Source organism: Oncorhynchus masou, unplaced genomic scaffold (assembly GCF_036934945.1).
Source record: "Oncorhynchus masou masou isolate Uvic2021 unplaced genomic scaffold, UVic_Omas_1.1 unplaced_scaffold_1737, whole genome shotgun sequence".
Taxonomy (NCBI): domain Eukaryota; kingdom Metazoa; phylum Chordata; class Actinopteri; order Salmoniformes; family Salmonidae; genus Oncorhynchus; species Oncorhynchus masou.
The window spans coordinates 45681-68963 of NW_027007518.1; the positions used below are offsets into that span (position 1 = coordinate 45681).

The 23283-nt window shown below is 42.8% G+C and overlaps 1 protein-coding gene across 2 annotated transcripts; it reads left to right on the top strand.

Annotated features, from left to right (window-relative positions):
* The first annotated feature begins 4628 nt into the window (after positions 1 to 4628).
* On the top strand, positions 4629 to 22933 carry LOC135532125 (deleted in malignant brain tumors 1 protein-like). Of its 2 annotated transcripts, none has more exons than XM_064959748.1 (13): positions 4629 to 4719; positions 4903 to 5340; positions 7918 to 8007; positions 11797 to 11906; positions 14572 to 14815; positions 16775 to 16840; positions 17985 to 18296; positions 18493 to 18704; positions 19731 to 19882; positions 20293 to 20541; positions 20909 to 21068; positions 21697 to 21775; positions 21873 to 22933. In XM_064959748.1, exons 1-13 carry the CDS (start codon positions 4641 to 4643, stop codon positions 21890 to 21892), a joined length of 2211 nt encoding a protein of 736 aa, XP_064815820.1. In that variant the 5' UTR covers positions 4629 to 4640; the 3' UTR covers positions 21893 to 22933. The 2 variants fall into 2 exon arrangements, with proteins under 2 accessions (XP_064815820.1, XP_064815821.1); XM_064959749.1 differs by having other exon boundaries at positions 18499 to 18704.
* Positions 22934 to 23283: the final 350 nt, after the last annotated feature.

Consider the following 23283-nt stretch of genomic DNA (forward strand, 5'->3'; position numbering starts at 1 on the left):
CAGATTCAGCCTATCAATCAGATAATTAGCTGAGTGAAAACATCTCAAGGAACAGGGTTGGAGAACCCTGCCATAACAGCATCATAAGAGATGTTCACACCCCCATCCCCTCCGGCTCGGGGTCCAATCGCCAGTGGAAAGAAATTAAGGCAAATATTTTATGCACTTATTATACTAGTACACTCTCAAAAATATGGGTACGGTTAGGGTTCAGTATTGTTCCCTTGGGTACAAAAAGGTCAAAAGTACACAAAGTATCTTCAGAGGTAAACATACTGTACTGTTCGGTACCTTTTAGGGTACATGTCCAGATAATCTAGTATAATGGTACATTTCTATACACAATATTTTGAATATAAGGTACAATCATCACTGCGTTTTTTTTTCATGTTTGTGTGGGCAATGTAGCTGAGGGGGCTCATTAGCATATTGTATGGCCGTGGTTTCCACAGTGTTGTATTTGTGCCACCCGTTAATGGAAGTTTTGTACCAGTTTAGGTGGTCTGTGGTTATGTTCAGGTTGATCACCCTTATTGTCCAACGGCAGTTCTAACGTCTTTGTAAAGGATTATGTAAAAGTATGTGACAACAAAGAGGTCTTGCTAATATTCATTGTTGTTGAATCAACATTATTTTACATTACATATTGTAAATGCAGAGAGCTTTAGAACGTCTAACGTCTTGCTTTTTGCAACTTAAAGGAACAAATGTCTTTGTCATTGAGGTGGCACCTTAAGACAGCAAATGTGTACGCTTTTAATGGTACAATTTTGCCACTTGAAAGGAACAAAGGGCTTTGTCACCAGAGTGGTACCCCAATGCAAATTTGTATCATTTCTGGAATATAAAGTTGGTCCCCCATTTGCTGCTATAACAGCTTCCACTCTTCTGGGAAGGCTTTCCACCAGATGTTGGAACATTGCTGCAGGGACTTGCTTCCATTCTGCCACAAGAGCATTAGTGAGGTTGGGCACTGATGTTGGGAGATTAGGCCTGGCTCGCAGTCGGCGTTCCAATTCATCCCAAAGGTGTTCAATGGGGTTGAGGTCAGAGCTCTGTGCAGGCCAGTCACGTTCTTCCACATTGATCTCGACAAACCATTTCTATATGGACATCACTTTGTGCATGGGGGCATTGTCATGCTGAAAGAGGAAAGGTCCTTCCCCAAATTGTTGCCAAAAAGTTAGAAGCACAGAATTATCTAGAATGTAATTGTATGCTGTAGCATTAAGATTTCCATTCACTGGAACTAAGGGGCCTAGCCCGAACCATGAAAAACAGCCCAAGACAATTACTCTTCCTCCACCAAACTTTACAGTTGGCACTATGCATTCGGGCAGGTAGCGTTGTCTTGGCATCCACCAAACCCAGATTTGTCCGTCGGACTGCCAGATGGCGTGATTCATCACTCCAGAGAACACATATCCACTGCTCCAGAGTCCAATGGCAGCGGGCTTTACACCACTCCAGCCGACACTTGGCATTGCGTATGGTGATCTTAGGCTTGAGTGTGGCTGCTCGGCCATGGAAACACATTTCATGAAGCTCCCAACTAACAGTTATTGTGCTGACATTGCTTCCGGAGGCAGTTTGGAACTCGTTAGTGAGTGTTGCAATCGAGGACAAACTATTTTTACGCACTACACGCTTCAGCACTTGGCGGTCCTGTTCTGTGAGCTTCTGCGGTCTACCACTTCACGGCTGAGCCATTGTTGCTCCTAGACCTTTCCACTTCACAATAGCAGCACTTACAGTTGACTAGGGCAACTCTAGAAGGGCAGACATTTTGTGAATTGACTTGTTGTAAAGGTGGCATCCTACGACGGTGCCAAGTTGAAAGTCACTGAGCTCTTCAGTAAGGCCATTCTATTGCCAATATTTGTCTGTGGAGATTGCATGGCTGTGTGAGCCAAATACAACAGGTGTAGTAGACCTTACAGTGAGATGCTTACTTACAGGCTCTAACCAATAGTGCAAAAAAGGTATTAGGTGAACAATAGGTAAGTAAAGAAATAAAAACAACAGTAAAAAGATAGTGAAGAACTGTAGCGAGACTATTTACTAATTGCCATACCAGGCAGTGATGCAACCAGTCAGGATGCTCTCAATGTTGCAGCTGTAGAACCTTTTGAGGATCTCAGGACCGATGCCAAATCTTTTTAGTTTCCTGAGAGGGAATAGGCTTTGTCGTGCCCTCTTCACGACTGTCTTGGTGTGTTTGGACCATTCTGGTTTGTTGGTGATGTGGACACCAAGGAACTTGAAGCTCTCAACCTGCTCCACTACATCCTCGCCGATGAGAATGGGGGCGTACTCGGTCCTCCTTTTCCTGTAGTCCACAATCATCTCCTTAGTCTTGGTTACGTTGAGGGATAGGTTGTTATTCTGGCACCACCTGGCCAGGTCTCTGACCTCCCTATAGGCTGTCTCGTCGTTGTCGGTGATCAGGCCAACACTGTTGTGTTGTCTGCAAACTCAATGACTGTTTTGGAGTGGTGCCTGGCCAGGCAGACGTGGGTGAACAGGGAGTACAGGAGGGGACTGAGCATGCACCACTGGGGATCTCCAGTGTTTAGGATCAGCATGGCAAATGTGTTGCTACCCACCCTTACCACCTGGGGGTGGCCCGTCAGGAAGTCCAGGAACCAGTTGCAGAGGGAGGTGTTTCGTCCCAGGATCCTTAGCTTAGTGATGAGCTTTGAGGGTACTATGGTGTTGAACGCTGAGCTGTAGTCAATGAATAGCATTCTCACATACGTGTTCCTTTTGTCCAGGTGGGAAAGGGCAGTGTAGAGTGCAATAGAGATGGCATCATCTGTGGATCTGTTTGGGCGGTATGCAAATTGGAGTGGGTCTAGGGTTTCTGGGATAATGGTGTTGTGTAAAGTGTTGGTCCCATGTTCATGAGCTGAAATAAAAAAAATCCTATACATTTTCCATATACACAAAAAGCTTATTTCTCTCAAATTGTGTGCACAAATTTGTTTTCAAGTATGTTAGTGAGCATTTTTCTTTGCCAAGATAATCAATCCACCTGACAGGTGTGGAATATCAAGAAGCTGATCAAACAGCATGATCATTACAAAGGTGTACCTTGTGCTGGGGACAATAAAATTACACTTTAATAAAGCCCCTTTGTGGGGAAAAAATGATTCTGATTGGCTGGGCCTGGTTTCCCAGTGGATGGGCCTGGCTGCCAAGTGGGTGAGCCTATGCCCGCCTGCCCATGGCTGCCCCCATGCTCAGTCATGTGAAATCCATAAATTAGGGCCTTATGAATTTATTTCAATTGACTGTTTTCCTTATATGAACTGTAACTCATGTTAAAAATGTTTGAAATTGTTACATGTAGCCTTCATATTTTTGTTCAGAAAACTGTAATTAGTTTGTAATGCAATTCGATACATCTTTATTTGAGAGTGTACCGCACGGTGAGGACTTTGGGAGCTATACAACAAGAGGCATGGCGCAGCAACACTTAGAGTAAAGCAAATCTCACACGTATGACAAATTATAGTATTAGTAAGAAATGACATTGGGCTTGCATCCCAAATGGCAACTTTTCCCCCTATATAGAACCCCATGAGCCCTGGTCAAAAGTGGTGCACTATATAGGGAATAGGGTGCCTTTTGGGATGCATCCCAGCTATTCCCCAGCAACACTTGATGCAAACATGACATGACAACTTGGGAATGTAGGTTATCTGACCACCAGGGTTAGTGTGTTTGATTTAGATAGTGGAAATGCACTACAGGATTGTTTTTTTATGGTTCACTACACAACAGATAAAGCCTCTCTGCATTCTTGCACACTTTGAATCCATGGCAAATGTCTTGTGAAGGTTAGGGTCAGTTTACTTTGTGCAAATAACTCATTTTGCAGACAGAAATACATCAAAGGAGTATCAAACATTCAAAGAAAAGGTTAAACCCCAATCAAACAAATAGGTCAGATTTACTTTGAGCTGTTAAAGTTTTGTATGTATGTTTCTATTCTGTTCACAGTTTTGCAATGGACTCAAATGACTTCAAAGGTCTTCTTGATGGTAACACATTAAATACATTTTTATAGAAATGGCTGTTGGCTAAAGGTATGTTTGGATAAAAGGGGTTGGCTGTGGTTTTATTGGAATGTACAAACTGTCTTTGTGTTCATAACCCCCAAGGTTGTTCTATTATATAGGGAGGTTGTGTCCATATTATTGAGAAGTCCTATGACTAAGTATATTGATACAAGGATTTCTGACAAAGAGTCGTTTTATTCATCTGTCAGGTTAGTTTCTGTTTGGATTTAAAAGTGATGAATAAGTAACTCAATGCCGGTAATCACAATATAAATGTTCTTTATGGTCACATGATGTGTCCTAGGAAACGGTATAAATGGAGCTCCCAGGTGAAATCCAGAACCCATGTCCTCTGAGTGGTAAGTCAACGATGGAGGTCCTGGAAGACTTGACCATTCTAGCAGACTAAAACTACATTGTTGGATGGTTCAATTATGCTTTATTTTATTTGTAATTCCTAGTAACACTTTATGTGAATTGGTTTCTAGATGTTTAACTATATACAGTATCACTCCATTGTCCTCTAACGACCCACTACTAACTCTAAACCTCTTCTCAGGTGTGTTTTGGATCTGAATGATGGTGTTCTTAACGATGTCCTCAGGGGCTCTGCTGCTGTTCCTGTTCATACAGGCCACCACTGGTCATAGCTCAGGTAACAGGGTTGATGATCTTGGTCATTATGTGTTTCAGATCCTTGTGTTTAAGATCTGGGCAGAGTTACATTTTCATCATAGTAGTTGACATTTTTCCTGAAGGTGTTGTAAGTTATACATAATTATGGTACATGACACTGTGGCTAGTAGCCAATGCTTCATCAGAAACTCAATTCTTTCAGTTCGGTCAGATGTCAATGCCACCTCTCCAACACAGATGTCGACACCACCGCTCACCCCCCCACCCAGCGTCGCAGACAGTATGTTTTCAACAATGACATCCGATACAACAACATCAGCATTAGCCAATAGTCAAGTCAGATTGATCAATGGTCCTAACTCCTGCTCTGGGAGAGTGGAGGTCTACCACAGTGGTAGCTGGGGGACGGTGTGTGACGACTTGTGGGACTTGAGTGACGCCCAGGTGGTGTGTAGACAGCTGGGCTGTGGAAGAGTTCTGTCTGCACCACGTGAAGCCCACTTCGGACAGGGGAACGGGACAATCTGGCTGGATGACGTTAGATGTACAGGCAGCGAGTCTAATCTCATAAGGTGCAGTCACAATGGGTTTGGATTACACAACTGTGGACATCACGAAGACGCTGGTGTCATCTGTTCAGGTAGGCGTGTAGTTTTTTAAGCTTCTTTATCAACTTGACTCTTTTTTCTAATCAACAACCTTAGTAAAGGCTTTATGGATACAGTTAGAACACCACCCTGGTGTATTACGGTTTAAACCCCACAACAACTTATTTCACAGCCATAAATACTTAAAGACAAGCAAGCACACATTTTTCTTGTTAATGTATTCATTTTCCTCATTATTTATGTCTGTTTTATTTGAACCCAACCTTCACTTCTCCACATCCCTTTAAAACCCAATCTTCACTTCTCCCCATCCCTTTAAAACCCAACCTCCACTTCTCCCCATCCCTTTACAATCCAACCTCCACTTCTCCCCATTCCTTTATAATGGCAGGGTTCTCCCCATCCCTTTAAAACCCAACCTCCACTTCTCCCCATCCCTGTTCTTAACTGACTTAAATAACCCAACCAACCCAATCCTCCAATCCCTTTAAAACCCAACCTCCACTTCTCCCCATTCCTTTATAATGGCAGGGTAGCCTAGTGGTTAGAGTGTTGGACAAGTAACCGAGCTGACAAGGTACAAATCTGTCGTTCTGCCCCTGAACAGGCAGTTAACCCACTGTTCCTAGGCCGTCATTGAAAATAAGAATTTGTTCTTAACTGACTTGCCTAGTAAAATAAAGCTAAAAACGAAAACAAATAACCCAACCTCCACTTCTCCCCATCCCTTTATAACCCAACCTCCACTTCTCCCAATCCCTTTATAACCAACCTCCACTTCTCCCCATCCCTTTATAACCCAACCTCCACGACTCCACATCCCTTTAAAACCAAACCTCCACTTCTCCCCATCCCTTTATAACCCAACCTCCACTTCTCCACATCCCTTTAAAACCCAATCTCCACTTCTCCCCATCCCTTTAAAACCCAACCTCCACGTCTCCCACACTTCTCCACATCCCTTTAAACCCAACTCACTTCTCCCCATCCCTTTAAAACCCAACCTCCACACTCCCCATCCCTTTAAAAACCCAACCCACCTCCACTTCTCCCATCCCTTTATAACCCAACCTCCACTTCTCCCATCCCTTTCCCATCCCTTTAAACCCAACCTCCACTTCTCCCCATCCCTTTAAAACCCAACCTCCACTTCTCCCATCCCTTTATAACCCAACCTCCACTTCTCCCACCTCCACTTTCTCCCATCCCTTTACAACCCAACCTCCACTTCTCCCCATCCCTTTAAAACCCAACCTCCACTTCTCCCATCCCTTTATAACCCAACCCAACCTCCACTTCTCCCAACTCCACTTCTCCCATCCCTTTACAACCCAACCTCCACTTCCCATCCCAACCCAACCTCCATCCCTTTAAAACCCAACCTCCACTTCTCCCATCCCTTTACAACCCAACCTCCACTTCTCCCACCTCCACTTCTCCCATCCCTTTACAACCCAACCTCCACTTCTCCCCATCCCTTTAAAACCCAACCTCCACTTCTCCCATCCCTTTACAACCCAACCTCCACTTCTCCCATCCATTTACAACCCAACCTCCACTTCTCCCACCTCCACTTCTCCCATCCATTTAAAACCCAACCTCCACTTCTCCCATCCCTTTACAACCCAACCTCCACTTCTCCCCATCCCTTTAAAACCCAACCTCCACTTCTCCCATCCCTTTATAACCCAACCTCCACTTCTCCCAACTCCACTTCTCCCCATCCCTTTAAAACCCAACCTCCACTTCTCCCATCCCTTTACAACCCAACCCACCTCCACTTCTCCCATCCCTTTACAACCCAACCTCCACTTCTCCCCATCCCTTTAAAACCCAACCTCCACTTCTCCCATCCCTTTAAAACCCAACCTCCACTCTCCCATCCCTTTACAACCCAACCTCCACTTCTCCCATCCCTTTACAACCCAACCTCCACTTCTCCCCATCCCTTTAAAACCCAACCTCCACTTCTCCCCATCCCTTTACAACCCAACCTCCACTTCTCCCACCTTCTCCCCATCCCTTTACAACCCAACCTCCACTTCTCCCATCCCTTTAAAACCCAACCTCCAATTCTCCCCATCCCTTTATAACCCAACCTCCACTTCTCCCACCTCCACTTCTCCCATCCATTTACAACCCAACCTCCACTTCTCCCACCTCCACTTCTCCCATCCCTTTACAACCCAAAACCCCAACCCAACCTCCACTTCTCCCATCCCTTTATAACCCAACCTCCACTTCTCCCACCTCCACTTCTCCCATCCCTTTACAACCCAACCTCCACTTCTCCCCATCCCTTTAAAACCCAACCTCCACTTCTCCCATCGCTTTACAACCCAACCTCCACTTCTCCCACCTCCACTTCTCCCCATCCCTTTAAAACCCAACCTCCACTTCTCCCACCTCCACTTCTCCCCATCCCTTTACAACCCAACCTCCACTTCTCCCCATCCCTTTACAACCCAACCTCCACTTCTCCCCATCCCTTTACAACCCAACCTCCACTTCTCCCCATCCCTTTACAACCCAACCTCCACTAGGGACGTTAGTATATAAAAATAGTGTAAGGTAAGTTTGAACTGAAATCCTGTCTTTATCTCTGTCAGGAGGCAGCAACACCACAGCAGCACCACCGATCTCCCGGAGAACCACAACAGGAACAGCCCGACCAACCAACCAAACAACCACATTGGCAGGTAACTCCACAGACCCAATAACAAGGTGGCAAGATCATTGTAAAGTACACCCAGACTCTTGCCCTGTCCGAATACCTATAATAGCGTACTACATACTTAAACTGCATACTATGAACTCATCGTTGCATACTATTTAGCACGTACCGTTTAGTAAGAAGTATGCAGTATGCCACGGCCGCAACGCAGTAGAGTCTCCTGATTGGCTCCATAAATGGGGCGGGGCTGAGTGCAGGTGAATGTTTCCAAATTCAACAGACATGTATCGCATTAACCAGCATGATAATACCTCATTTCCAATTGGATTAATTTCTCTAAACTCAGAATAGAATAGGAATGGAGTTATAGGCCTACTCAGGCTGGTTATAGGCAGACTATCACATTCAACCTAATGGAGTTATAGGCAGACTATCACATTCAACCTAATGGAGTTATAGGCAGACTATCACATTCAACCTAATGGAGTTATAGGCCTACTCAGGCTGGTTATAGGCAGACTATCACATTCAACCTAATGGAGTTATAGGCAGACTATCACATTCAACCTAATGGAGTTATAGGCCTACTCAGGCTGGTTATAGGCAGACTATCACATTCAACCTAATGGAGTTATAGGCAGACTATCACATTCAACCTAATGGAGTTATAGGCCTACTCAGGCTGGTTATAGCCAGACTGTCACATTAGACCAATACCATAGCCCATATACAGTGGGGCAAAAAAGTATTTAGTCAGCCACCAATTGTGCAAGTTCTTCTACTTAAAAAGATGAGAGAGGCCTGTAATTTTCATCATAGGCACACTTCAAAAACAGACAAAATTAGATTTTTTTTTCTCCAGAAAATCACATTGTAGGATTTTTAATGAATTTATTTGCAAATTATGGTGGAAAATAAGTATTTGGTCACCTACAAACAAGCAAGATTTCTGGCTCTCACAGACCTGTTACTTCTTCTTTAAGAGGCTCCTCTGTCCTCCACTTGTTACCTGTATTAATGGCACCTGTTTGAACTTGTTATCAGTATAAAAGACACCTGTCCACAACCTCAAACAGTCACACTCCAAACTTCACTATGGCCAAGACCAAAGAGCTGTCAAAGGACACCAGAAACAAAATTGTAGACCTGCACCAGGCTGGGAAGACCGAATCTGCAATAGGTGATTTTCTGGATTTTTTTTCTCATTTTGTCTCTCATTGTTGAAGTGTACCTATGATGAAAATTACAGGCCTCTCTCATCTTTTTACGTGGGAGAACTTGCACAATTGGTGGCTGACTAAATACTTTTTTTGCCCCACTGTATGAGACTGCAGATTTGCTTAATCCGGAAATGGTGTTTCTTAAGTATTCGGGCTATGATTGATAAGCTTACTATGATGTTATGGAAGATGGCAGGGTTTTTAATAATCTCTTGTAGGATTTCCCACAGTCTTTTGGCATTTTTTTCAACCACCATTTGCACAATTGCAGCCTGCTGTTCTTCTGTAAATAAACACATTCTACCACCATGTGGTGGTTGTCTTTCAGTTCTACAAACACAAAATAGCATCCTGTACAGTAAACACTACATTAATACAGTATACAAGATAAACAGTACCGTAAACACTACATTAATACAGTATACAAGATAAACAGTACAGTAAACACTACATTAATACAGTATACAAGATAAACACTACAGTAAACACTACATTACTACAGTATACAAGATAAACAGTACAGTAAACACTACATTACTACAGTATATAAAAATTATTTTTTTAACCTTTATTTTAGTAAGCAAGTCAGTTAAGAACAAACTGTTATTTTCAATGACGGCCTAGGAACAGTGGGTTAACTGCCTGTTCAGGGGCAGAACGACAGATTTTGTACCTTGTCAGCTCGGGGATTTGAACTTGCAACCTTTCAGTCACTAGTCCAATGCTCTAACCACTAGGCTACACTGCCACCCCCAGTATACAAGATAAACAGTACAGTAAACACTACATTAATACAGTATGCAAGATAAACAGTACAGTAAACACTATAGTAATACAGTATACAAGATAAACAGTACAGTAAACACTACAGTAATACAGTATACAAGATAAACAGTACAGTAAACACTACATTAATACAGTATACAAGATAAACAGTACAGTAAACACTACAGTAATACAGTATACAAGATAAACAGTACAGTAAACACTACAGTAATACAGTATACAAGATAAACAGTACAGTAAACACTACATTAATACAGTATACAAGATAAACAGTACAGTAAACACTACAGTAATACAGTATACAAGATAAACAGTACAGTAAACACTACAGTAATACAGTATACAAGATAAACAGTACAGTAAACACTACAGTAATACAGTATACAAGATAAACAGTACAGTAAACACTACAGTAATACAGTATACAAGATAAACAGTACAGTAAACACTACAGTAATAATCAGTATACAAGATAAACAGTACAGTAAACACTATACAAGATAAACAGTACAGTAAACACTACAGTATACAGTATACAAGATAAACAGTACAGTAAACACTACAGTAATACAGTATACAAGATAAACAGTACAGTAAATACTACATTAATACAGTATACAAGATAAACATGTTACAAAAGTGTAGCTCCATCAGGAACTGAGGCCTGGTCCCAAACGTCTCAAGAAGCTTTCTCTCCTCGTCTCCTTAACTTTATGGTTCCTGTTGTCTGGGAAACAACAGGAAGCTGCGGTGAAAGGTGGGATAATTAGTCAAAAATACTGAGTACTCATCTGTAGCCTTTTTATCCATACCAAAAGTCTGATTGCAAAGTGAACATTTACGCAATTAGTGTTTGCACATGTGAAAAGGGACAGTGATCAATTGGTTATTGAGCTTAGCTTGTTGAAGAGTGTTGCTTTCCATTTGCACACAAGAGATTTTAGTTGTGAAGGTTGTTCCAAAGGTAGAGAATTGTGTGTTGTGTTTTGACAAATGTTTCTTTTAGAATTGCAATCTGAGTGTAAAGCAAAACATGTGCCAGTAGTATTGCAGTTTGGGTCGTTGTGCCTCACGGGCCAGTTTATTCTTCTAACAAATGATGGGGGTCCTGGGTCGTCGGTTTGCCTGGGCAGGTGTCACTGGGTCACCGGTTTGCCTGGGCAGGTGTCACTGGGTCACCGGTTTGCCTGGGCAGGTGTCCCTGGGTCACCGGTTTGCCTGGGCAGGTGTCCCTGGGTCACCGGTTTGCCTGGGCAGGTGTCCCTGGGTCACCGGTTTGCCTGGGCAGGTGTCCCTGGGTCACCGGTTTGCCTGGGCAGGTGTCCCTGGGTCACCGGTTTGCCTGGGCAGGTGTCCCTGGGTCGTCGGTTTGCCTGGGCAGGTGTCCCTGGGTCACCGGTTTGCCTGGGCAGGTGTCACTGGGTCACCGGTTTGCCTGGGCAGGTGTCCCTGGGTCACCACTGGGTCACCGGTTTGGGCAGGTGTCCCTGGGTCACCGGTTTGCCTGGACAGGTGTCCCTAGGTCACTAGTTTGCCTGGGCAGGTGTCCCTGGGCCAGAAAACCCCTTACATAGATCATCTATTATTCAGTTTCTGCAGTTCAGAAAATAGCCACATAATGTTAGCTAGTTAAGCAAAACAACAGGGAGTACTGTCATTTGTCATCAGGAGCTGAGGCCTGGCCCCAAAAGTCCCAAGAAGCTTTCTCTCCTCGTCTCCTTAACGTTATGGTTCCTGTTGTCTGGGAAACAACAGGAAGCTGCGGTGAAAGGTGGGATAATTTCCTCTTCTTTTCTTCTTCCTCTCAGGGGCTCGGTCACAGTGGGTGGATGTGGAACCAGAAGTGATATCATATCCTGGCCAGACGGTTAACCTGCGGTGTGCCTTCATAGGAACGCAGGTCATACAGCTCACACAGGTCAGTCACACAGGAAGTTGTGTGGACTAATATGTATATTGTTACAATATGCTGAAAAAATATATACTTTGTCCTTGATCATCCAAATTCCAACATGGATGAAGTCAGATAGTATTTGACTAAAAAATGTTTTTACCTACAGTATAATAGTTCAGGTAGTAGTAAATGTTTAACCTATAATAGTTCAGGTAGTAGTAAATGTTTAACCTATAACAGTTCAGGTAGTAGTAAATGTTTAACCTATAACAGTTCAGGTAGTAGTAAATGTTTAATCTAGAATAGTTCAGGTAGTAGTAAATGTAATATTCAGGTAGTAGTAAATGTTTAATCTATAATAGTTCAGGTAGTAGTAAATGTTTAATCTATAATAGTTCAGGTAGTAGTAAATGTTTAATCTATAATAGTTCAGGTAGTAGTAAATGTTTAATCTATAATAGTTCAGGTAGTAGTAAATGTTTAACCTATAATAGTTCAGGTAGTAGTAAATGTTTAATCTATAACAGTCAGGTAGTAGTAAATGTTTAATCTATAATAGTTCAGGTAGTAGTAAATGTTTAATCTATAACAGTCAGGTAGTAGTAAATGTTTAATATAATAGTTCTATAAAATGTTTAATCTATAACAGTCAGGTAGTAGTAAATGTTTAACCTATAATAGTTCAGGTAGTAGTAAATGCACAAAAAAAATACATAAAGTAAGAGTAGTCATACATAGAGTACCAGTCAAACGTTTAGACACACCTACTCCTTCCAGGGTTTTTCTTTATTTTTATATTTTTACTATTTTCTACATTGTAGAATAATAGTGAAGACATCAAAACTATGAAATAACACATATGGAATCATGTAGTAACCAAAAAAGTGTTAAACAAACCAAAATATATTTTAGATTCTTCAAAGTAGCCATCCTTTGCCTTGATGGTAGTTTTGCACACTCTTGGCATTCTCTCAACCACCTTCACCTGGAATGCTTTTCCAACAGTCTTGAAGGATTTCCCAGCATATATGGGAACTCTTTCAAGCATATATGGGAACTCCTTTTCCTTCACTCTGTGGTCCAACTCATCCCAAACCATCTCAATTGGGTTGAGGTTAGATGAGGCCAGGTCATCTGATGCAGCACTCCATCACTCTCCTTCCTGGTCAAATAGCCCTTACGCAGCCTGGAGGTGTGTTAGGTCATTGTCCTGCTGAAAAAGAAATTATAGTCCCACTAAGTGCAAACCAGATGGGATGGCGTATCGCTGCAGAATGCTGTGATAGCCATACTGGTTAAGTTTGCCTTGAATTCTAAATAAATCACAGACACTGTCACTAGCAAAGCTCCCCTACACCATCACACCACCGCCTCCATGCTCCACGGTGGGAACCACACGTGTGAAGATTATGTGGTCACCTACTCTGTGTCTCACAAAGATACAGCGGCTGGAACCAAAAATCTTACATTAAGACTCATCAGACCAAAGGGCAGATTTCCACCGGTCTAATGTCTATTGCTCGTGTTTCTTGGCCCAAGCACATCTCTTCTTCTTGTTCTCTTCTCATCCTTTAGTAGTGGTTTCTTTGCAGCAATTTGACCATGAAGGCCTGATTCACGCAGTCTCCTCTGAACAGTTGATGTTGAGATGTGTCTGTTACTTCAACTCTGTGAAGCATTAATTTGGGCTGCAATTTCTGAGGCTGGTAACTCTATTCGGCCCCCCGAGTGGCGCAGCGGTCTAAGGCACTGCATCTCAGTGCAAGAGGCATCACTACAGTTCAATTCCAGGCTGTATCTCATCCGGCTGTGATTGGGACAATGCCCAACGTCATCAGGGTTTGGCCGGTGTAGGCCATCATTGTAAATAAGAATTTATTCTTAACTGACTTGGCTAGTTAAATAAAGGTCAAATAAAATAGGCAACTGTGTCTTCCTTTTCTGTGGTGGTCCTCATGAGAGCCAGATTCATCATATCGCTTGATGGTTTTATGCGACAGCACTATCAAAGTTCTTGAAATTTTCCATGTTGACTGACCTTCATGTCTTAAAGTAATGATGGACTGTTGTTTCTCTTTGATTATTTGAGCTGTTCTTGCCATAATATGGACTTGTTCTTTTACCAAATAGGGCTATCTTCTGTATACCAACCCTACCTTGTCACAACACAAGGAAAGAAATTCCACGAATTAGCTTTTAACAAGGCACACCTGTTAAATGAAATGCATTCCAAGTGACTACCTCATGAAGCTGGTTGAGAGAATGCCAAGAGTGGGCAAGGCTATCATCAAGGGTGGCTACTTTGAAGAATCTCAAATATAAAATATATTTTGATTTGTTGAACACGTTTTTTGGTTACTACATTGAATTGAATGTATTTGGGGTAACAGACATATACAACTAAATGTACAATGTGGACCCAGAGGATATCACTTGAAAGTATTAATTAAAACGTGTTTCCAAAGTGGTCCTCGATGGTAAAACCAATAACACATATAATGATTCCATGTGCGTTATTTCATAGTTTTGATGTCTTCACTATTATTCTACAATGTATAAATGAGTCAAAATAAAGAACAACCATTGAATGAGTAGGTGTGTCCAAACATTTGACTGGTCCTGCATATGGACGTTTACTTGTTTCCCCCCCATTTCCCCTTGCTGTGTGTTATTAATAAATACTATACAGGTGTCCTGGATTTTTGAGTCCAGGAAGGGCGAGAGGCTCAACATAGCCACGTACCACCCCAATTTTGGGGTAATGTACCCCACGTCACCCCTGGAGGGACGAGTTAGCTTCCCCACGCCCTCCCTCAGCAACCCTTCAATCCAGATCTCTGACATCAGGATGACTGATGAAGGGAGATACACCTGTGAATACGCCACCTACCCCAGCGGCAACGAACAGGGCATCACCTCCCTCGTTATACTAGGTACGGTGTGTGTGTACCCCTGTATTTTTAGGATGTGCGCATCTACTAAATCAAATCAAAACAATGTGTCTAGTGTTTAGTCTGTCGGTGTGTGTGTTTGTTTTCTGTCCAATTGTGTAGTAGGGGCTACCCTGGGATGTGTAGGTATCTTGTGTATGTTTAGGACGTGTGGATCGCTCGTGTTCTGTTGTGTGCTGTTGTGTGCTGTTGTGTTCTGTTGTGTGCACTCGTGTTCTGTTGTGTGCACTCGTGTTCTGTTGTGTGCTCTCGTGTTCTGTTGTGTTCTGTTCTGTGTGCACTCGTGTTCTGTTGTGTGCTCGTGTTCTGTTGTGTGCTCTCGTGTTCTGTTGTGTGCTCTCGTGTTCTGTTGTGTGCTCTCGTGTTCTGTTGTGTGCTCTCGTGTTCTGTTGTGTGCTCTCGTGTTCTCGTGTTCTGTGTGTGCTCTCGTGTTCTGTTGTGTGCTCTCGTGTTCTGTTGTGTGCTCTTGTGTTCTGTTGTGTGCACTTGTGTTCTGTTGTGTGCACTGTTCTGTTGTGTTCTGTTCTGTGTGCACTCGTGTTCTGTTGTGTGCACTTGTGTTCTGTTGTGTGCTCTCGTGTTCTGTTGTGTGTGTTCTCGTGTTCTGTTGTGTGCACTGTTGTGTTCTGTTGTGTGCACTCGTGTTCTGTTGTGTGCTCTCGTGTTCTGTTGTGTGCTCTCGTGTTCTGTTGTGTGCTCTGTGTTCTGTTGCTGTGTGCTCTCGTGTTCTGTTGTGTGCTCTTGTGTTCGTGTTCTGTTGTGTGCTCTCGTGTTCTGTTGTGTGCACTTGTGTTCTGTTGTGTGCACTCGTGTTCTGTTGTGTCTGTTTCTGTTGTGTGCACTTGTGTTCTGTTGTGTGCACTTTGTGTTCTGTTGTGTGCACTCTGTTCTGTTGTGTGCTCTCGTGTTCTGTTGTGTGCTCTCGTGTTCTGTTGTTCTGTGTTCTGTTGTGTGCTCTCGTGTTCTGTTGTGTGCTGTTGTGTTCTGTTGTGTGCTGTTCTGTTGTGTGCTGTTGTGTTCTGTTGTGTTGTGTGCTGTTGTGTTCTGTTGTGTGCTCTCGTGTTCTGTTGTGTGCTCTCGTGTTCTGTTGTGTGCTCTCGTGTTCTGTTGTGTGCTCTTGTGTTCTGTTGTGTGCTGTTGTGTTCTGTTGTGTGCTCTTGTGTTCTGTTGTGTGCTCTTGTGTTCTGTTGTGTTCTGTTGTGTGCTCTCATGTTCTGTTGTGTGCTCTGTTTTGTTGTGTGCTGTGTGTGTTGTGTGCTGTTGTGTTCTGTTGTGTGCTCTTGTGTTCTGTTGTGTTCTGTTGTGTGCTCTGTGTGTTGTGTGCTCTTGTGTTCTGTGTTCTGTTGTGTTCTGTTGTGTGCTTGTTGTGTGCTTGTTCTGTTGTGTGCTCTCGTGTTCTGTTGTGTGCTCTGTTCGTGTTCTGTTGTGTGCTCTCGTGTTCTGTTGTCTTCTGTTGTGTTCTGTTGTGTGCTCTTGTGTGTTGTGTGCTGTTGTGTTCTGTTGTGTGCTCTGTGTGTTCTGTTGTGTGCTCTTGTGTTCTGTTGTGTGCTGTTGTGTTCTGTTGTGTGTTCTCGTGTTCTGTTGTGTGTGTTCTCTTCTGTGTTCTGTTGTGTGCTGTTGTGTTGTGTGCTGTGTTCTGTTGTGTTCTGTTTCTGTGTGCTCTCGTGTTCTGTTGTGTTCTGCTAAATCTGTCTCTTTCACTGTGTGTAAGTGCTCTCATGTCTCACCTTCCCGTATCCCATTGCCTTTGAAGGTTAAAACCTTGTCTGATGCAGATTAATTGGTATTATAAGTGGCATTGTCAGATCGATGGTGTTCTTGTTAATGCATCGCAACCATAGATTAGGGCACAGAGGTTTTCCTGATCAAATGACGTGACCGGGTTAAACTAAACATTTCAGAACCATATAAAGTACATGTGTACTAAACCCCTGTCTTTAGCTCTGTCAACATCACCACCTTTCTACTGGACCACCACAACAATTACACCAGTGACAGCATGGCAAGGTGAGTGTTAAGAAAGTGTGCTGTCTCATTGTGTAAAATGCACTTACAATTCCATTGTGGCTTGGATAAGTGTTGAAAGGGGCTGAAGTCTCTGGGAATATTACCCTGGTTTGAGTAGGCAGAGATATGGAGATTGCACTCCTTCCTATTCGAGAGACGGTGAGAGAGACAGTTCCTCAGTTTAGGGTTCTTTAATGTTGATCAACATGGGTTCACACTTCTATGCCATTATCACCCAGTTATGATTATCCAATGAACTATCCTTTTATCCATACAGCATGTGGTCTGGAAATAATAAACATGAATACAATTGCATCAATACTAGGATAAGGCACATATGTCACGAATCCCGATGGTGCCTCTTCTTGTTCGGGCGGCGCTCGGCGGTCGTCGTCGCCGGCCTATTAGCTGCCATCGATTCCCTTTCCTTTTGTTTCTGTTAATTGGGTCTAATTGGGTACACCTGTTTTGAGTTAGTTTTGTTTATAGGCTATTTAAGGGCACGAGGCCCGCTGGGTATTGTGTGGGCTTGTTTACTGTTTATTTGGTGTTGGTGTATTAGTGTGATCGCTATTTTTCCGGACAGTTTTAGTCCTGTGTATTTTGGACGGGTTATTTCATGCGCCCTTGTGTTTTGCATGTCCATGTCTCCGCTGTCGTTGGAATAAAAGATCCACGTACGGAAGTACCTGCTCTCTGCGCTTGACTCCTCCACTCACCATTCATAGAAGTCGTAACAACGTATTCATTTAGCAATAACAAAACAATATACCGCTCTCATCTGTGACAATAATATGATGACTGAAAGGAAAATACAGGTAGCTAGCAACAAGACTAACCACCTAACAATGATAGGCTAAATGTAGCTAACATTGTTACAGAGCTAGCATGAAAACCAGATATAGAAATGCTGTAATAATTACGAACATATGATTTAACTATTGACAACTTTGTCAGTAAAACATTGAGAAACAAGTACTGCACTCACAGTTTGGTATTCACGCACAGTGATGGATAAAATAGTGGCCACAGCAACAGATGGTGAGCTGTACTTGGTAATGAATTGAACACTGCCGGCCTGTGTTAACTGTGACGTCTAGCTGTTACAATAAGTCATTTGTTTTGATTTTGATTTCTTTGTCAGATGCCCCGATCAGATTGATCAACGGTCCTAACTCCTGCTCTGGGAGAGTGGAGGTCTACCACAGTGGTAGCTGGGGGACGGTGTGTGATGACTCGTGGGACTTGAGTGACGCCCAGGTGGTGTGTAGACAGCTGGGCTGTGGGAGAGCTCTGTCTGCACCACACCAAGCCCACTTCGGACAGGGGAACGGGACAATCTGGATGGATGATGTTGGATGTACAGGCAGCGAGTCTAATCTCACAAGGTGCAATCACAATGGGTTTGGGAGACACAACTGTAATCATGGTGAAGACGCTGGTGTCGTCTGTTCGGGTAGGAGTATCATTCTTCAATGATCCTTATTCATCATTTTTTATAATTCAATCAACATCTTCAGTGAAGGCTTTATGGATATAGTTAGATCACCATTCTGGTGTCTTATTTTTAGACTCTGGGCCCTGTATGAATACCTTTTTTCTCCTATCTCTCATCCCCATTTTTCTTACCCTCCTCCCATTTTCTTTCTCAGAATCAGAGCGTCCTTCCAACTCAGGCCCAGAGCTGGTGTGTGGTCGGCGTCTCCTAAAGGTGGGTCTCAGCCGGGCTGGTCTGGAGACTGCAGGTCTGAACGCGTTCTCTGCTCACCTGGCTGACCTCCGCTGCTCCTCCCACCAGGAAGCTAACGGCACAGTGTGGTTCCAGGTGGAGCGCAGGGAGGGCAGCTGTGGAAACACATTGACGGTGAGGAGTGAGAACACTGACTTCTGGCTCTTTTCAATATTCTCTCTTCTTACGGTCAATTCACTTCAACTGAAGGGCAGCTCATACTGTATCTGTCAGTTGTTCGTTCATATTTAGAAAACGGTCCATTCAGACCCGGGAAGCTGAATGGTTGATAGCTGTTAGTTATACCTGATAATCCTGGGGGGGAATCCTGTTAAGTTCCATTTGAATTATCAATGAGCATCCACTGTCCCACAGCCCGGCTAGGCAATTCATACACTTCATCTCCACTGGAAAAAAACATCTAGACATTATTTCCCATGCTTCTAGCCTAGCATTTTGTTTGCAACTGTTGGAGTTTGTCTAAACCTTGCTGCCTGCCTCTCTGAAACTGGCCATGTGGTCTGGACAAACTTCTGGCTCTGGACATGAACAATGTATAATGTGAATAACAACTCCTGGCTCTACACATGAACAATGTATAATGTGAATAACAACTCCTGGCTCTACACATGAACAATGTATAATGTGAATAACAACTCCTGGCTCTACACATGAACAATGTATAATGTGAATAACAACTCCTGGCTCTACACATGAACAATGTATAATGTGAATAACAACTCCTGGCTCTACACATGAACAATGTGTAATGTGAATAATAACTACTGGCTCTACACATGAACAATGTATAATGTAAATAACAACTACTGGCTCTACACATGAATACTGTGTTATGTGAATAACAACTTCTACACATGAATACTGTGTTATGTGAATAACAACTTCTACACATGAATACTGTGTTATGTGAATAACAACTCCTGGCTCTACACATGAACAATGTGTAATGTAAATAACAACTACTGGCTCTACACATGAATACTGTGTTATGTGAATAACAACTTCTACACATGAATACTGTGTAATGTGAATAATAACTTAAACACATCAGGGAGACATGACAGTGGTCTTTACTCTATTACGTCAAGAGGTCATTTTGTTCATGTCGTCCCAACTGTCATCCTCTCTTCTATTTTCCAGACCAACAGCAGCCATGCCATCTACTCCAACAGTTTATTCATCTACCAGGTGCACAATGTCTCCTTCACCCGACCCGTGACCATACCTTTCTCCTGTGCCTATCCGCTAGACACAGAGAGCAGCCTAGATGTGGCCGTCGCACCCTACCTACCGTGAGTGGAGACGTCACATTACAGGAAACAATACGAACGCCACACCACATCAAAACACACCACAACACACCATCTGTGTCACACCCTGATTGGTCCAGGATTATAACAATAGTCAGTCAGATCTCTGGATATATTTACAGTAGAATGTTTTTTTAATGGAATTTTATACATCCAGTCTTGGCAGACAAATATGCACATAACAAGCTACAGCTTTGTAACTTTGTCATAAATTGACTGCATGTTTGTTTATTCCATGTGTAACTCTGTGTTGTTGTTTGTATCGCACTGCTTTGCTTTTATCTTGGCCAGGTCACACTTGTTCTCATCTAGCCTACCTGGTTAAATAAAGGTGAAGTAAAATAAATAAATAAATAAAATCCATTTGTCTTGGTTTGTTCTCTTGGCACCAGGGTGGAAGGTGGAGTTTCAGGTATTGGCTCCAAGGTGTCAGCCTCCATGTCTCTGTACCACAACTCCAACTACACAGAGCCTTACCCAGCGGGTCAGAGAGTCACCCTGCCACTGGGCTCCGTTCTGCATGTGGGTGTGTCCGTCAACGAGACGGAGACGGAGCGATTTGTGGTTGTCCTGGACAACTGCTATGCCACTCACTCCCCCAACCCTGATGACCCTATGAGATATTTCATCATTCAGAACAAGTATTTATGCTTCTTTATAGTTTATAGACTGAAAAAGGCAAATCCATTCAGAAAGTAAGTTAAGAATAAATTATAATTTACAATGACGGCCTGTAAGTGTGTGTGTTTGTTCTTGGCTATATGTCTGTTTATTTTTGTAAGTGACTTGTCCAAGCCAGAACGGCCCATAGAACAGGAGCCTACTTCCTGTTTCTGTAGCATGAGGCAACTTAATGTACAAGTACACCCCATGGGCCTTACATCCCAAAAAATAATAATAATGCTGATATGAAGGCAAAGCAGACAGGCATCAGGTCCCATTTTTCTGTTTGTGTATTTTTGTAGCAATGTACAAGTTAAACCCTGGTCCTCCCTCTCTGTTCCCCAGATGTCCTAGTGATCGTACCCAGGTGAGGGTGGAGGAGAGTGGCTCATCACTCGAGGCTCGCTTCTCTGCACTGCTGTTTCTGTTCCAGGGGGACTACCGGGACGTCTTCCTGCACTGCAGCCTCAGCCTGTGTGACCAGAGGAGCTCCTCCTGCACTCCAGTGAGTCCTGGGCCCACATTCACAAAGCGTCGCAGAGTAGGAGAGCTGATTTCGGATCAGTTTGGCCTTTTAGATAGTGGTGAATTAGAGGTGTAACCTGATCCTTGATCAGCACTCGTCAGATCCTGTGTGAATACTGGCCATGGACTCTTCATCAGCCTCTGTATTCCACTTTTTTTTCTCTCTCTCTCTCTCTCTCTCTCTCTCTCTCTCTCTCTCTCTAGTGTCTCTCTCTCTCGTGTCTCTCTCTCTAGTTTCTCTCTCTAGTTTCTCTCTCTAGTTTCTCTCTCTCTAGTTTCTCTCTCTCTCTCTAGTTTCTCTCTCTCTCTAGTTTCTCTCTCTCTCTCTCTCTCTAGTTTCTCTCTCTCTCTAGTTTCTCTCTCTCTCTAGTGTCTCTTTCTTTCTCTAGTGTCTCTCTCTCTCGCTTTCTCTCTCTCTCTAGTCTCTCTAGTCTCTCTCTCTCTCTCTCTCTCCAGTGTCTCTCTCTCTCCAGTGTCTCTCTCTCTCTCTCTCTAGTGTCTCTCTCTCTCTCTAGTCTCTCTCTCTCTCTCGCTCTCTCTAGTCTCTCTCTCTAGTCTACTGGTACAGTACTCTCTTACCCTTCTAAAACATTTTTTTTCTTCCACAGTTGTGTTCCAGACGAAGGAGATCCCGTTCCATCTCCAGTTCCGTCCCCCTTAATCCCGTCACCATCGGTCCAATCAGCTGTGCGTATTATGCCTCTGCCAATCACACGGACAGTGCTGATGATGCTATAGGACACACACACATAAAGGTAACCGTTTCTCTCTGTTTGTCTTCCAGGGACTTGGAGTCTGGACTGAGCCTTGGGAGGTACTGCAGTGAGCCGTATCTGTTTCATTGTCCTTATACTTTTGAAAGTACTTTTTCACATATCTCTCTGGTTGTGTTTTGTGACTATTGAATATTGTCTTTGTGTTTCATTGTTGCAGTAAGTATCCACACCCAGACATTCAGCTGTCTTTAGAGGTGTTTATCTTTTCTGGGAGTTTCGGCTCTCCATGGTGACATCACCATGCGGTAAATTGGTTAATAGACAAATAACAAAGAGAATTCCAAACCTCTCTGTCAATAAGTTAGTTTTGAGTTTTCCCATCTCCACTCAGACCACTCCCAGACAGTCCTAGCAAAATTCTTGCTTGAGATAGTTTTTTGCTTAAAGCTGTTTTTTTGCCCATTTGAATGGGGCTATTATAGTAAGTTGCTGAATTGTTACCTAGAAATGATTTGATATTGATATAAAATATGAAAATGGCTGCATTGGTACTTTCAAACCACAGCCTTACATTTTTTGGGATCATTGCTTTGAAGCAGTTTTTTTTAGTTGTGTATCATTCTATTATTTGTGTGATATATTGATTATTATAAACTGGGTGATTCAAGCCCTGAATGTTGATTGGCTGAAAGCCGTAGTCTGTCAGACTATAAACCACGGGTATGAAAAAAGATGACTTTTAACTCTTCTAATTACGTTGGTAACCAGTTTATAATAGCAATAAGACACCTTGAGGGTGTGTGGTACATGGCCAATATACCACGGCTAAGGGGTGTATCCAGACACTCCCTGTTGCGTGGTGCATAAGAACAGCCCATAGCCATGTTATATTGGCCGTATACCAAACCCTCTCGGGCCTTAATACTTAATTAATGACAGTCTCTTTGGTTTTGATGGTTTGTTAAGGTGGGTTAATGTGTTGATTTTATTTCAGGTTTATTTTTTGACTTGTTTGAACTTTTAACAATTATTGATTTATTTGAACCTTCATTTTGACTTTTGACTTTGATTTTGAATGAACATTGAAAAACATTCTGTAAAACTGACTTAAGACAAATAAAATAATAATCTTGAAATCCCTGGCCATTGTACCTGTTTAAGTGACTGTTGAGAACTGAAATTGAAGGGGAGAATGTAATTAAAGCTTGTGTGTAATTGGGGCACAGCTAATAAATGGGGTTAAATCATGTATTTTTGTGTAATCTGAGTAATTGTTTTAGGTTGATTAAAAATGTAGATGTATTTAATTTTTCCATTTTGTTTAACTGTGCATGTTTCTTGTGATGTAGCCTAGTACTGATTGCATTGGTGGATATATATATATATCTCTACAGGACCAGTCAAAGGTTTGGACACACCTACTCATTCAAGGGTTTTTCTTTATTTTGACTATTTTCTACATTGTAGAATAATAGTGAA